Source organism: Haliaeetus leucocephalus, unplaced genomic scaffold (genome assembly GCF_000737465.1).
Source record: "Haliaeetus leucocephalus isolate CR32 unplaced genomic scaffold, Haliaeetus_leucocephalus-4.0 Scaffold848, whole genome shotgun sequence".
Lineage (NCBI taxonomy): Eukaryota > Metazoa > Chordata > Aves > Accipitriformes > Accipitridae > Haliaeetus > Haliaeetus leucocephalus.
The window spans coordinates 17195581-17209669 of record NW_010973284.1 but is presented as its reverse complement, the minus strand read 5'-3'; the positions used below and the strand labels follow the sequence as shown (position 1 = coordinate 17209669).

At 38.8% G+C, this 14089-nt stretch overlaps 1 protein-coding gene across 2 annotated transcripts in view; it reads left to right on the top strand.

Annotated features, from left to right (window-relative positions):
• Positions 1-9025, top strand: part of ARHGAP29 (Rho GTPase activating protein 29) — a 50778-nt gene extending 41753 nt beyond the window's left edge. The window contains exons 13-23 of one of the 2 annotated variants that reach the window (XM_010582661.1): positions 95-261; positions 800-928; positions 1100-1198; positions 2723-2886; positions 3129-3317; positions 3464-3601; positions 5189-5421; positions 6207-6513; positions 6685-6793; positions 7160-7279; positions 7874-9025. In XM_010582661.1, coding sequence (XP_010580963.1) covers positions 95-261; positions 800-928; positions 1100-1198; positions 2723-2886; positions 3129-3317; positions 3464-3601; positions 5189-5421; positions 6207-6513; positions 6685-6793; positions 7160-7279; positions 7874-8721 — 2503 coding nt within the window. In that variant the 3' untranslated portion in view covers positions 8722-9025. Of the gene's footprint in view, positions 1-94; positions 262-799; positions 929-1099; positions 1199-2722; positions 2887-3128; positions 3318-3463; positions 3602-5188; positions 5422-6206; positions 6514-6684; positions 6794-7159; positions 7280-7819 lie in introns of both variants that reach the window. The other variant, XM_010582660.1, reaches the window with a different exon arrangement.
• The last annotated feature ends 5064 nt before the right edge of the window (positions 9026-14089 follow it).

Here is a 14089-nt window from a genome sequence, read left to right as displayed (position 1 = left end):
TAAAGCATTCTTAGTGCCCAGGGATAAAAAAATACATTGCTTTTCATTGAATTATATCTTAATCACTCTTCAAATTACTTTATTCTTTCTGAAGGGTTTTTAATAAGCAATCAACCAACAGTGTCCATACGTCACATGGTAACTTATCTCAGTGTTCAGGAGACTTTCCTCCTCAGACCTTAGATGATGTGGGAAGCCCAATTTATCATCGTTCACAAAAGATTGGAGAGAAGAGATCTTCCAGCAGCACAGATATCCAAGGTGGTTCTTCTGTATTTCATCTGGAGTTCAGTCTCTAAATAAAAATACCAGACAAAAACAGGTTTGATGTCTCTGTCAGAAATGTAGCAGTGAAAGGGTTAAAAATGTATTTTGAAAAGTTCGAAACCTATAAAAATAGTTATGTACTTGAGCATAAGGACAAATGGAAAACTGCCTGTATGAATACCTAGATTCTTTGACAAGAAAGGTGAAATGCAATTCAAACAGCTAGTATTGTCAAGTGCAGTGTACTAAACTATTTCAACTAACTGTAGCAATTTAATTCATTGTTTTTGTAAATACTACATTGATGTCAGGTCTTTTGCAAAAGCACAAGTTTCTAGTTTCTGAAATTTTTTTCTTACATCCTGAAACTTTTACAGGAATATATGCTGTGTTTTTTTTCACTATATTGCATGTTTGTGTAACTTCTGCAATATTTTCCTATTTTTAATATAATCATAGTTAGTCTTTAAATAAAAAAAAAAATGTAATTTTGTCCTTGACACTTGGAATTTGTGCATTTTCTTTTCAAAAGCAATGCGAGGGCCACCACCGTTCAGATCATGGTCAGTTGGCAACCAGAGTGGAGGAATGTGCAGTGATTCTGAAAGTGCGGGGGGAAGCAGTGAGTCACGATCCATGGATTCTCCATCTGCTAGCCCAGGTACAGCTGCCCTCACTGCTGTACTATTTTGAAGTCTTTTCTTCGGACTGTTTTACATTAACGAAGACATCGTTGTTAGTTTAGCAAGTGTTGGACAGAGCCTATAACGAAAATTAGCAGTTGGGTGGAACTGATGCTTACAGCTTCCTGAAAATTTTTCTCATCTGCTAGGGGATTTTAAAAGACGACTTCCCCGAACACCTTCCACTGGTACTATGTCATCTGCAGATGATCTTGATGAAAGAGAGCCACCATCTCCTTCAGAGTGCGGTAATGTTGTTTCCATACCTGATTTCCCCAGAAGATGCTTTTTGTTGTAGAGTGTGGCTTTCCTTTTAATGTGCTTAAGAAAAGTACATTAACAAGGCTGTGATTACCAGCAGCATTGCTTTTCAATACAGTGTGCATCCACTTGAGGTTGAGAACTGAAGAATAATGTTCAGGTCATTTTAATGAGGTGGTGCAGAATTGTCTTCATGCATTTAGATTAACTATATGGGCAGCCTTTGAACGTTTCTAGTGTCTTCACCCTCCTGAGGTGAACATAAATGATCCACTAACCATTCCCTCCAGACATTTGCATTTAAAATTAGCTGCATGGCAATGAGGTATGTAAGATCACTTTGAAAATTCGAAGTGAAATGCACAGATACAGAGAGTTGGTAATTTGCAAATTGGAAAAAGTGGATCCAGATGTTTAGGGTAATAACTGAGATTTTACCCTTTTCAACTTAGATAAGCAAGTCTGGTAATGTCTATCCCACATTTGACCAGACCATTTCTAATTTTCAAATGAATTTTGGCTGTATAAAGACAATGTTGCCACAGGTACTAAAACCTGAATAACTGGATTATCAGAAATAGTTCTATGGGATGTCTGCAGTACTTACAAACTATTTCTGAAATGTTTGTGGCACTTGCTCAGTAAAGCCTTTAGGAAATTCTTCAGTTAGTCCTTATTTCATAAATGTATACTTTGCCTTCTAGGAATGAGCCTGTGGTTAAGAACACTAATTTAGAACCAGATTTCAAGTATGGCAACATGTTAATGAATGCAAACTTTCACTTGGAGTGGTATTGTTTAGTCAATACTTGAGCTTTTAAGAAGCTTTCTGGGCAATTAACTCTATGTGTTAATTTTAAGTTTTCATCTGTAAAACAAATGAGTTTGGTTCACAGAGTTCTTGATAGCATTTTAAGTAAATTGCTTGAAAAAAAATTTGTCACAAAAAGCACCAGTTGCTATTCTGTTTTAGAATCCTCTGGAAAATATTTTAATGTTACCATAGGGGACTGAGAATCAGTGTTTGTTTTTTATTTTATATGGATTCTGCTGTGAGTGTGTGTTAATTCTTCCCTGCTGCAAAGTATTCTTTAAGTATTTCAGAAACACTACAGGCCAAACCATAATGTCATCTTTCATCCTCTAGTACAGGATTTTGAAATACATAGAATGAAACTTTCATGAATAGTTGCCTGAACTGCAGGGCAGTTGGAATTAAATGTCCTAATACTTCCACATGCCATTAATGCTGTAGAAAACGGAAATATTAAAAAATGCAAAACTGATTGTTTGATTCCACTTTTATGTAAGATTATTTGATAGTTAATGTGTCCATTATATAAACTGTAACATTGTTTTGCTTCCTTGTGATTGAGATGTTTTTGATTACTTTGATAGTTGCTATTGTGTACAGAATTCTGTGTTCTGCAGCATGGTTCTAAAAAATCAGCATAAATACCCTATTCCAGTAGTAGATATTAGAATGACTGTAACAGAGAAATTCTCTCCAGGTTTAAATGATCTGACATCTGAAACTGCAAATTCTCCAGGACCTTTTAGAAATGCTAATATGTCCAAAGCAGCACAAACACACAAACTACGGAAGCTGAGAGCTCCATCTAAATGCAGAGAATGTGACAGCTTAGTGGTATTTCACGGAGCTGAATGTGAGGAGGTAAGCTGAAAAGTAGTTTAAATTGCTGCTTGGGATTTATGTAAAGTCGGGAGTTTTGGAAACTTGCATTATTTTTCTGTATAAAAAGTACAAACTTTGTGGCTTGTAGAATCATCGTGAACTCAAAAGCACAACAGAGTAATAAATCTTTCCTTTTGCTCACATGTGGGATGACAAACAGCAGAGATATTTCTTATGGTGTCAGATTGTATCAAACCATGTGCTTTTTTTCCTCCCCATAGTGTTCACTTGCATGCCATAAAAAATGTTTAGAGACTTTAGCTATTCAATGTGGGCACAAAAAACTTCATGGAAGGCTTCACTTGTTTGGAGTGGAATTTGCCCAAGCTGCTAAAAATGTTCCCGATGGCATTCCTTTCATCATCAAAAAGTGTACGTCAGAAATTGAAAGCAGAGCGCTGAATGTCAAGGTATGCTCAAGTTTGTTTATGAAACTTAAGTATGAAAATCTTCTTCTGAAAAAAAAAAAGTAAGACATTAATGCTGTGCTGTTGATATCATCTGTGGTTTACACTTGCCTTCCAAATTAAGAGTTGTGCTGGTCTTTTAATTTCAGGGCATCTATCGTGTGAATGGAGCCAAATCAAGAGTTGAAAAGCTTTGTCAAGCTTTTGAAAATGGAAAGGATTTAGTTGAGCTCTCAGAACTCTATGCACATGATATCAGTAATGTTCTCAAGTTGTATCTCCGCCAGGTATGTACTTGAGAGGTCAGATGGAAAACCAAAGTAGTGTAGCATATTTCTTCAGTACAAGAGGAAAAAAAAAAATCCTTTTCAGCAGTCCTGCAGCAGATTAAATGAGTGCCTTGTATGTTTGCAGTAGGCTTCTTTAGTTCACATGGAGCCTGTGACAGGGGCAGGGAAAGCTGCTGGTATTACAATCTGTATTCCACATGGGCATAATGTCTTTTTAAATATTAGTACCATACGCAGAACAAGCTTTTCTTTATATGCTTGTAGTGAAGCTTTAATTTTTAAAACCTTTCCCGTTACTAAATTTACCTGTCTTATGTGAAGTTTAAAACATTCCCATACTCTTGCCTCCATGCGCAGGCAGATGCTAATATATTGCTGTTAATATATGCTAACAAAAACTTCATTAAACACAATGGTCATGATGATGTGTTCATTATGGAGGGATTATCCATCTTTTTCTTTTGAAATGGAGCTTTAAAACTTCATGATTGAGTTTTCCAAAGCAGTTTCAGTATGTATCTGAAAAAATGAGGCTGGGATGTTGCCCAGTGAAATTACTGAGTCACTCTGAAAACTTGTTAACCGCGAAAGGAACAATCTTTAGCTGCATGGTCCTGTAATCTTCCTTACGCTGGCTGTCAGAGATGAGCATTCCAATCCTATGATCATCACCATTAAGTTAAGTGCTTTTGAAAAATTACAGATATGTACTCTGCCTACTTGTTCAAGTAAAAAGGTAGCATATTATATACATCATACTGGGGTACCAGTTTGAGGCATTGTGCTGTATGTTTAATAGGGCTCATAATTAAAAAAAAAAGTCAAATAACATGTTTTCTTCTGGTCTTATTACTTCCTTTGTAGCTGATCTGTTGGTGTGATTTTTAGGTAGAAACATGCAGTTGAGACATTTTTAGACAGAGTCCTGAGTTAAACCCTATTTAAGACTAATTATTAAAATGAATTATTTTGAGTTTTTATCTAGTCTTCCTACATTTTGCTTTTGTCTAAGTTGGGACAATGCCAATAGGTCAGCTTTGAGGGTTTTGTCTTTTGGGGGTTTTCTGTTTGGTTGTTTGTTGTTTTTTTAATTATTATTAGTATTAACATTCATTTTCATACTGAGAGAATACTTAAATCACAATTAAAAACAAATTTTACATAGCCTAAAATCCAATTTAAAAATGGAATATGGACCAAACTTAATACCACATGTAATACACTATCAAAGACTGGAAAAATAAATAACTGCTCTATTATCATGGTATTTGTGCATTGCAGTGTAACACCCTTCCTCATAGGAATCACTTTCTTGAAATCTGTACCTGTATTGATAAGTGCTTAGTCTTGAAGCTATTGCAGGAAAGGGCTAGCAAAAGATTTCCAGAGAAAGGTGTAGGGAGGAGTGTTTTAGTTACCTGGGATTGGTTTTGACAAATTGTGGTTTGGGTTAATGAACATGGATTAAACAATATCTTCATCTAAGAAAATATGCTAGACCAAAGTTGAAGAATAACAGGAAGGAAACCAAGGAAGTTAAAATTCAGGCTTGAGTATGTTTCTGAAACGTTCTTATTTCTTCAGCTTCCGGAACCCTTGATTTTGTTTCGACTTTACAATGAGTTCATTGGACTTGCAAAAGAAAGCCAGACTGTTAATGAGGAATTGGATGCTAAACAAGCTAGCCCCAAATCAAAGACAAGACAGTCAATCTGTATTGAACTGAATAGGATCGTCATTAAAATTAAAGATCTTCTGAAACAACTGCCTGTACCAAACTATAACACTCTTCAGTACCTTATTGGACACCTTCACAGGTGAGAAAAGACTTTAAACGCAAACTGAAGTTGGAAAATGAACTGCTACATGCTGTGTACTAGGAAACCCTTGTACACTTTTGATGACTGTAGAGGAAGAAGTCATATATGCCTTAAAAGACATTGTTCTGTTGCTGTTTCTTTTTCTAGTGTAATGAATTCTCAGGTGAGAGAAGAATATGAAATAGAAAGAGAGGGAAAGAGCTGAGCTCCATTATTCTTGATTCACTGCTAGTGCCAGCATTGGGGTCAGCCAGTAGTAACTAGTGGCAGCTGCAGGGACCTAGGTATGATTTAAATCAGGATATGACTCAGGGTAGTGATTTGGTGGCTATTAATGGAAAATTGAAACTTGTATCGTGTCTGTTAATAACCATTCTCCAGTTACATTTCACTTGTCCTCCAAATGCTGGATTGTATGATGACGTGTGATGAGGATGTACAAAGCTGATGACCACCAATAAAAATGGGTAACATTGGGCCACAGCTGTATTATTACTGAGAATGAGAGAGATGTCCTTTTCCCCAACCTCAGAAATGCCAAATAGCCACAAATAACATTAACCAAATAGGACATAAAAACACCCTGTGTGGGAAGTGCTTAGTCCAAGCTGCTGTTAAATGCAGCCTGCACTGAAGATTCTGCCTGCCTACCAAACCCACCTGCAGTTTTTTTATTGTCTTTTAACCTCTTTTAGATATTAAAATATTATGTCTAAATAGTTCTGAAGTAGTAAAACCCCCTAACTCTTGGGGTTTGGGATTTTTTTTCCCTCTTTATGCAGGGTTACAGAACAGTCTGATGAAAATAAAATGTCAGCCAGCAACCTTGGCATAATATTTGGCCCAACTCTGATCAGGCCACGTCAAACAGATGCTACAGTTTCTTTGTCGTCACTTGTGGATTACCCTTATCAGGCGCGGGTAGTGGAGCTGCTCATAACATACTATGAAAAGATATTTGATGTTTCATTGAAACCACTTCTGAGCACATCTCAGTCTGAAGAAACTGCCATTACAGTCAGTGTTGCTTTATCACCAGAAGAGAGGGAGCCACAGCAGCAGAGGAAGTCATTTGTTGCTGTAAAGGAAGTGAGTGACTTTTCTTGTGCTGCTGCAATGTTACCTGTGTGATCTTAGCTTCTGTGTCAAATGCTTCAGTGTTCCAGACCATCCTTTTATTAAATCTTTGTGGGTTGGTTTGTTAAGGAGTGCCTTTCCTCTTGAGTTCTCATTTACTTTTGCTCTGACTTTTGTTTACAGGGTATTCTGATAGCTCCAAGTGAAAGCAGAGCTTCAGGAACAGCTGCATTGTTTTTGGAATCGAACAATAGCAAGAATACAAAAGAACAAGTAGATACATCTGTAACTGGTTAGTGTGATTTTATTAAGCCTTGGGGTGGGTGAATAAGCAGTCATGGATACATTAGATTATAGTGCATACAGCGCTTCAGTTTAGACAGAAGCAAGTGATAAAACCTGCTTATCATTGCTTGATAGGCTGTTTATCTTTGTAAGAGGAACAGAGACTTAAATCTTTCTAAAGGCTTTCAAGAAACATGTGTTTATGGAATCAGAGCTTAAAGTATTTGGTAAGAGAATACAACAGTGTTTTGGTTTCTCACTTTTAAAAAAACAACAAAAGATAATTATGCTGTGACTGGATTTCTGAAATCTACTGTGCTACTGCAAACCAATATCCAGCAACTAACATGTTTTGACCATTGTTTTCCCACAGAATGTGTATCATTGCCATTCACTGGAACTAAACCAGAAGGCTCTGGAAAGAGTAATTCTGTGACAGAATCATCAGCTACCAGCATTTTGGATATTAATATTTCTGCTCCAAAAAAGCCAGGTTTGCTAACCTAACTATAAATATTCTATAAGATTTTTTTTTCTGTTTATCTGCCTGTGCTACTACAGTGGTTTGTTTTAATGTAGGTGTGATTTCATCTACTTTATTTATGAATAACTATACATGATCACTTTTAATTATACTGATTTTCAGCTGGTGTTACCAGTTCAGTCATGTCCTGTACATTAACAGTGCAACATTCTGCAACATATTAAAACTGAAAATATTCAAGGATGGTAAACCACCAACCAAAAAAAAAAAAAAAAGTGCAGTGTCTGTGTCTCTTGGCTTGTTTTCTCCTCAGTGTCTTCCTTGGTTACATCTGTACAGTATGTGTTTTCCTGCTATTGAAATGCTAATGTTTGGTTAGAATAGGATACTCCTAGTATATATACAAGGTATACCTAAAAACAGTTATCCTGTTAAAATACCAACTGTCAAGGGATTATTAATAAAGTTCATATTCTGTTGGCAAAAGTCTTGCTGACTTCTCTTTATATTTGGTGCAAAGATCGTCACATCTGTTTGTGTGTTTTTTAGGTGATGCTGTGAGTCCAGCTTCAGAGAGAGACTATGATTCATTTGCTTCTCTAGGTGAAGACAGCTGTAAAATTAACTTATTTCCTGCAAAACCTAACCGTCAGATTACCAAAGTTCCATTGCGGGTTCCAAGGACAAAACCAGCTAGTCGCCCTGTGAGCCTACCTGTAGACCGAATACTTCCTCCATGTGTTTTGAATGAAAGAAATTCACGAAATGCAGGAGCAGTAAGTCCAGAGAAACTTGGCAGAAGCCCTACTATTGAAGAAGTTTCAGAGGTGAAGGCACTCCCTGCTGTTAATACCTGCAGCAGATTTCCTTGTTACGACACCCAAATGCTGCGAAAAACTTGGGACAAGCAATATAAGCAGTATGATATCACAGCAAGGACAGCAATGATCGTGACTAATGTCCCACAGGAGAACCGAGCACTTGAGAGTGGAACTGCAGGTGCCTTATCTTCATCGTGCAGCATTGGTAACAATTCAGCTAATGCCGTTCTTCCTAGTAAGCCATATTCTGTTTCTGTCAGGTCAGGAAGGACAGCAACAGAAGGGAATGGTCCTGATGCCAATCCTCTTGCTGCCTTCAGGGCACCAAGAACATTACAGCCACCTCCAGGGACATTTTATAAACCACCCTCTAACAAATCAAAACAAAATGAAGAGGGTTCTTTTGCTAAAGCTTGTGCACCAACCAGTGCTAGCTCTGTGCTTCACCAGGATAATACTGTGAAACTGGCTAGGAGCTCTGCACTTCCATCAGGTGATCCTGAACAAAACACAAACGAACAAAAAACTAGCTCAGAGGATATTCACCCCACAGATCTGAAGCCTGCTTACCAGAGACTGAGACCAAAAAGGATCCAAGAACTGGAACACAGGGAAGCTCATTTTGTATAGGGTGCAAATTCCTCTTGGACTGTATGCAATTTGATGTTGCCAGTGGATGCTTCCCTTTGCCCCTTTATTCCTTGCCTTCCCTTGAGAATCCCACTTTTGTGCCATATTGGAGTTATTTTTATATATGCAGCATTTTAAAAAGGGGGGGAGGGGGCTGGGGAATTGTGAAGGAAAAAGTCAAACTTTTTGTGATTCAGTAGCTTTTCATAAAGATTTAATGCATTCCCAGTCTAGATACAGCTAATGAGTTCATTGAATAAGACACTGAGCTTCATTTCATTGTATGGAATGGAGTGCTTATGCAGAGAAACAATTGTTGCATGTAGCACTGAAAGGAGCCATTTTTCATAATAGATGTTACAATAAAAATGGAAGGTTTAATGTTCACTGTCTAAGCATAAACCAAAGCTCATGCTTTGCTCTGTAAAAGCATTTTTTCAGTTTTCTAATCCGTGCAATTAAAGCTTTGCTCCCGAACAGACTTATATACTGGCCAGCATGGTCCATAACTATGTATCATATGTGTATATTTTAGGCAGACAGGGTTATCTGTTGCCAGTTTTCTATGTTGTCACTTTAATTATTTTTTTTTTTTTTGTACAGCAAGGATGCACTTACTGAGCTTTACTATTCAGAAGCAGCAATCAATGCATGTCTGGTTTCTTGTATAGCTTAGCAAGTGGGGTAAATGTGCACAGCCTTTCATTTGGATGCCCTTCTGGAGAGACCAGTTGCAGTGGTGCTGTCTTTCCCAGGTGATGAAAAGGCAGTGATTTGCTTGCTATAGATCAGTTTCACCACTTAGCCTGGTGTAACTGAAATGAAGAGCATTGTTTCCAAGTTTTGGTGAAAGAGCTGAAAATAACCAAAAATCTGCATTAGTAGGTGCATCTAATGATTTCCACTTTGTATTAAATGACTTTTATGTGTACACTGTGTTATATTTGCTTTAAAATATATTAACTTGTTAACATTTCAGTGACTCTATGGCTTCTATATCTGGATTTCTTCTAACTTATTAAAATACAGACGTTTGGCCTTTGCAATAGTATAGTACTCTGCTGCATCTGTCTTCCGGGGATGGGGGGTGGCATGCTTTCCTTAATGAGATTACAATTAGCTTGACTTTTTCTTACATACTATAGAGTGCAGTTATTTTAGCATGGTACTTTCTACCGATAAAAGAACAAAGACGACTTTCAGATGACAGGAAAAGCAAAGAATCACTATCCTGGTTTTACAACATAAAATGTACTTGACTTTCCTACTCCATTCACTTTGCCCTTCTTCCCAAAATATCCCAAAATAAATCCCACGCTGTATTCAGTGGATGTAATCTGATTTTAGTTTCCAGAACAAAAGTTATTAAACTTGCATGCTGAACTTCTGATTCCTTGTCACATTTCCACAGAAGCATGGCTTGCATTTTTGGCAAAGGCCATGCTACCACTGGATGGTTCTGGCCGTGCTAGGAGCTGTTTCTTTGGGGAGTTGCCTCATACTACAGAAAAGCTGAAGATGCTCCTATCTGCCCAGACTGGTATTGTGAGTTGCATAATAAAATAAGGGGAGGGATAAAGGCTTCTTGACATAGATGGGAGTTTGTTCCACATTGTGAGTAGGGGGGGACCCCACACAACTGGTTAATGAGCAGAAATAGTGTTAATGAAACATTACAGGCATTGTAGCAGAACCTTGTAGCACAGCTGTGAAAGGATGGTGCTGATCAGTATAGATTAGGGCCACAAGATGGCAAATTGATTTCTGAACTACCATTAAATCTATTGTCTCACTATATTTTTTAAGTGTTTTAGCATATGTCTATCACTGAATATGCTAATAGCTTAAATTGTAGTGAAGACTTCGTCCAGTTGGATGGATGGTCTCCAGTACTTCCCGGAGCAGGCTGCTGAGATGGAGAATTATGATAGTGCATACTAATCTGTGAGAAGCAGACAAATGTTTCTTAACCAAGTCATAATACTGGTTACTACTGGTTGTTAGTTACTATATTGCTCTTTATGTACCATCTGCTTCCATGTTTAGCTAGTGTGAAAGGCTTCTGCTTTTTTAAAAGTGCTTCGGGTCTTTGTTCGATGTTTCCCACAACCAGGCAGCAACTGGTGGGCTCAGCTGGGAGTGGGAGAGCGCAGCGCCTTTCTGCATGCCTCTGTGTGTTTATGAGTAGGTGTCTCATAAAACCACATTATTTTATGAAAAAATCATCTCTTTCAAAAGATGAATTAAGCTTGTCCCTGCTTTGTAATGTCTTTGACTATTTTTATGCAATACAAGTGAAGGAGCAAGCACACTTCTTTTGAAATTAAAATCACTGAAGCTTATTTAAGAGTTGTGACCCTGCTGCCCCGCGTGGTGACACCACAGGAAGGGCTGTGGTGCAGAGGCTGGAGGGTTCTTCCAGAACCTTCCAGCCAGACCGGGGAACGGGGCAGCCTGTGGGGGGGCTGGGAGGCAGTGGCTTAAGGGCCAGTGTGTGACTTTTTAATTTGTAAATTTTAGGAAATGTTCGCACCTTGACGTCAAGGCTGTCTTTTGTTCGGGTTGGTGCACTGAGGCCTTCCCCTCCGTGTGAGGAAGCGCCTCAGCAGGCCCCGGGGAGCGGCGGGCGCCTCCTGCCAGCGCGGGACGGGGCGGTGAGGAACCGGCCGCGGCAGAGGTGGGACGTGACAGGCCGCGGCAGCAGAGCCTTAAGCCTGGTGGAAAAGACTTGGGCTTTCTTTTTGACTGGAAATGTTACTGATGGTCCCTATTGTTTCTTCCGGTTCTGATGCTGATTTCCTGAGGTCTTGTGTTTGAAATTGCTTCACCCCATCTGAATTGCAGTAATCACACCCACCCACCAGAGGTGACAGGCTCTGGGTCATGCAAAGTGCCAGCACCCTGCGGCTTGCCCTCTGGGAAGGAAACCTTTCTGTGCCAGATTTGCTTAGTAATTGCATTTTCTGAAGTGGTAAAGCACTGCCTCATCCCTCTTAAAGCTTTGGCAGAGTACCGACTTCCATAAATTGCTGACCTAATTAATCATGACATCTGTTTGTTTAGCAGGGCCCCTAATGCTACCAGAAGTACCCTTCTGAGACTATCTTTTCAAATACAGGGCTTTGTTCAGATCTGAAGATACACCTTCAGAAATCCCAGCCTCCTAGTACAGATTTTATTGTGCTTGTGCTGATCATATTGGATGTTTGTGAGGATTTTTATTCAGGAGTCCTTAAACTTGCAGGTTGAGCTGTTCTGTATCAAGCAGGGGATTAAAACAATCTCCTTACAACTGAGCAGTGTTATTCTGCAAGCACTAACTGCATCTAAGATATGTGTTTCTTTGCAGCCAAGCTGAACATTCCTTCAGAAACCTTTCTCTTTCCCATAGCACAGCACTGCTCACACATGAGGTAAGCTTTTGTGGTAAGTTTTCCAGTTTTTTATTGCTTCTATTTAAGAAATCCTTGTTTGCTTGCAAATCCATGAATTCTTTTAGCTTTTGTAGTCTAGCAGAGGCCTAAGTGAGTCCATCTGAAAGCTGACATGAAATGCTCTGCCAAGACAGTTAGTGTGCGTGTGCTAACATTGGTAACTTAGTTCAGAGCATGTTTGTACTTTTTAAGTGACACCTCTATGTACCACTGTGGCTCACAGTACAGGGTGATCTCTGAGCACACGAACTTGATTATTTTTGGATGAGACTAAACTGGAACATGCGCTTCACCAGTGTACCTGATGTGCTGCAGCTGCTAATGCATGTTCAGTCCATGGGGCCAGACTGGAGTTTATCTGAAGTAACACCCAGGCATATACTGTGTGGGTGCTGGGTCCTCAGCACTCACTATTTTACTGTAACTATGGTCTTAGTGGGCTATCCCACTTATCAATATACAGATAGACTTAATATGTTGGGGAAACAGGACAAACTATTTCAACTTTCTCCTAGTGAAGTTGGGGGGGGCTGATATTTACAAACAATGCTATTTTATATAAACACATCAACATAGAATTAAGTTGCACAGGAGGATGCTTTGGAGACAAACCTTCTGAATAAAATGTTTTATCTGCATGCCCATTTATCTTAGTCGAGAGAGCGGAGTTCTGTTTCTAAATTCAGAGATGTGTGGGATCCTTGAAAAGTGTTTTCACTCACAGGTAGGAGAAAAGGCCATCCTAAACCTTCCAAAATGTAAAATGAGGAAGGTGAATGCTAGGAAAATCCTCACTCCTCAGCCCTTGTGCTGCTGGATGACAGAAGAGTGTCTATGTGAAGTAAACTGGATTACGCCAGAAGTAGCAAACATGCCTTCTGAGTTTGCACTTAGTGTGCTTTGTGCTTGTTTAACCACAGATTGGGGTGATTAGCCCACTGCTGGGTTTGCACATTTACAGAACCTGTTTAAGATGCCACATTCCCCTGTGTTTGACATGTGGAGGAGTCTGATTCTGATTCTTTGATTCTTAGAAATACACTTTTATAATGGAAGTTTCACTGGGTCTTTTCTTATTCTCTCTCTGGTTTCTTGTCAGCACTCCCTTTGAACCATTATATCAGCAACCTTGTGAATAATCCAGCTTCTGCTAGTTTCTGTGCACTTGCTTCTTTGCAGCTTGTTCTTTGCCGTCTATTCAAGTAGTGCAACATGTTTCCTCACTTTCCATCTCCTTTCTTTAACTTTTTTTACTACCAGCCATATCCAAGAAATATCATTTGACCCCAGGTTGCCAGAACTTCCCATTCTTGTCCTTCAGGTCACTCCTTATCTATTTCGTGGAGGGAGGCCTCTGAAACACATTAGGAGGAGTTTAAAAACCTTCAACTTAGATTTTCTGCAGAAGTTTAAGATAGGTGGGTGCAAAACTTACCTTAATTCAGAAAACCCCAGCTCATGTATGTGTAGTTTCCTCTACACACATAGGTGTATTTGTTTATCTATGTAAGATACATATATACACGTATGCTCTTACAGGTCACCTGGGCAAAATTTTGTTAGCATTGATTGTGTTAGCTTTCTAGTGAGGCTGTGTCTGGGTACATGCTCTTCTAAAGAACATTTCACCAGTTAAGAAATTGGAGGCTGAAAAGCATTATTCCTGAAAATTAGAAGTGTTGGCCCATGAGCATACCCAGTACACAGGAGTATGCATATTTTCAAAGGTGTCTTTTCACGTAATTTTTAAATTCTCTTATTTTAGAGAAATCTTTGCTTGTGTTGCTGGGAAGTTTACTAGGGATGTTTTTATAATTTGCTGGACAAACAATATTTAACCAGATTTGACTTTGTAGTCAGAAGTCAGGAATAAGCCTGGGAGTAAGAAAACTAATAAAATGCTGGTATTTCAAATAGCTGTTTAAACTATGGCA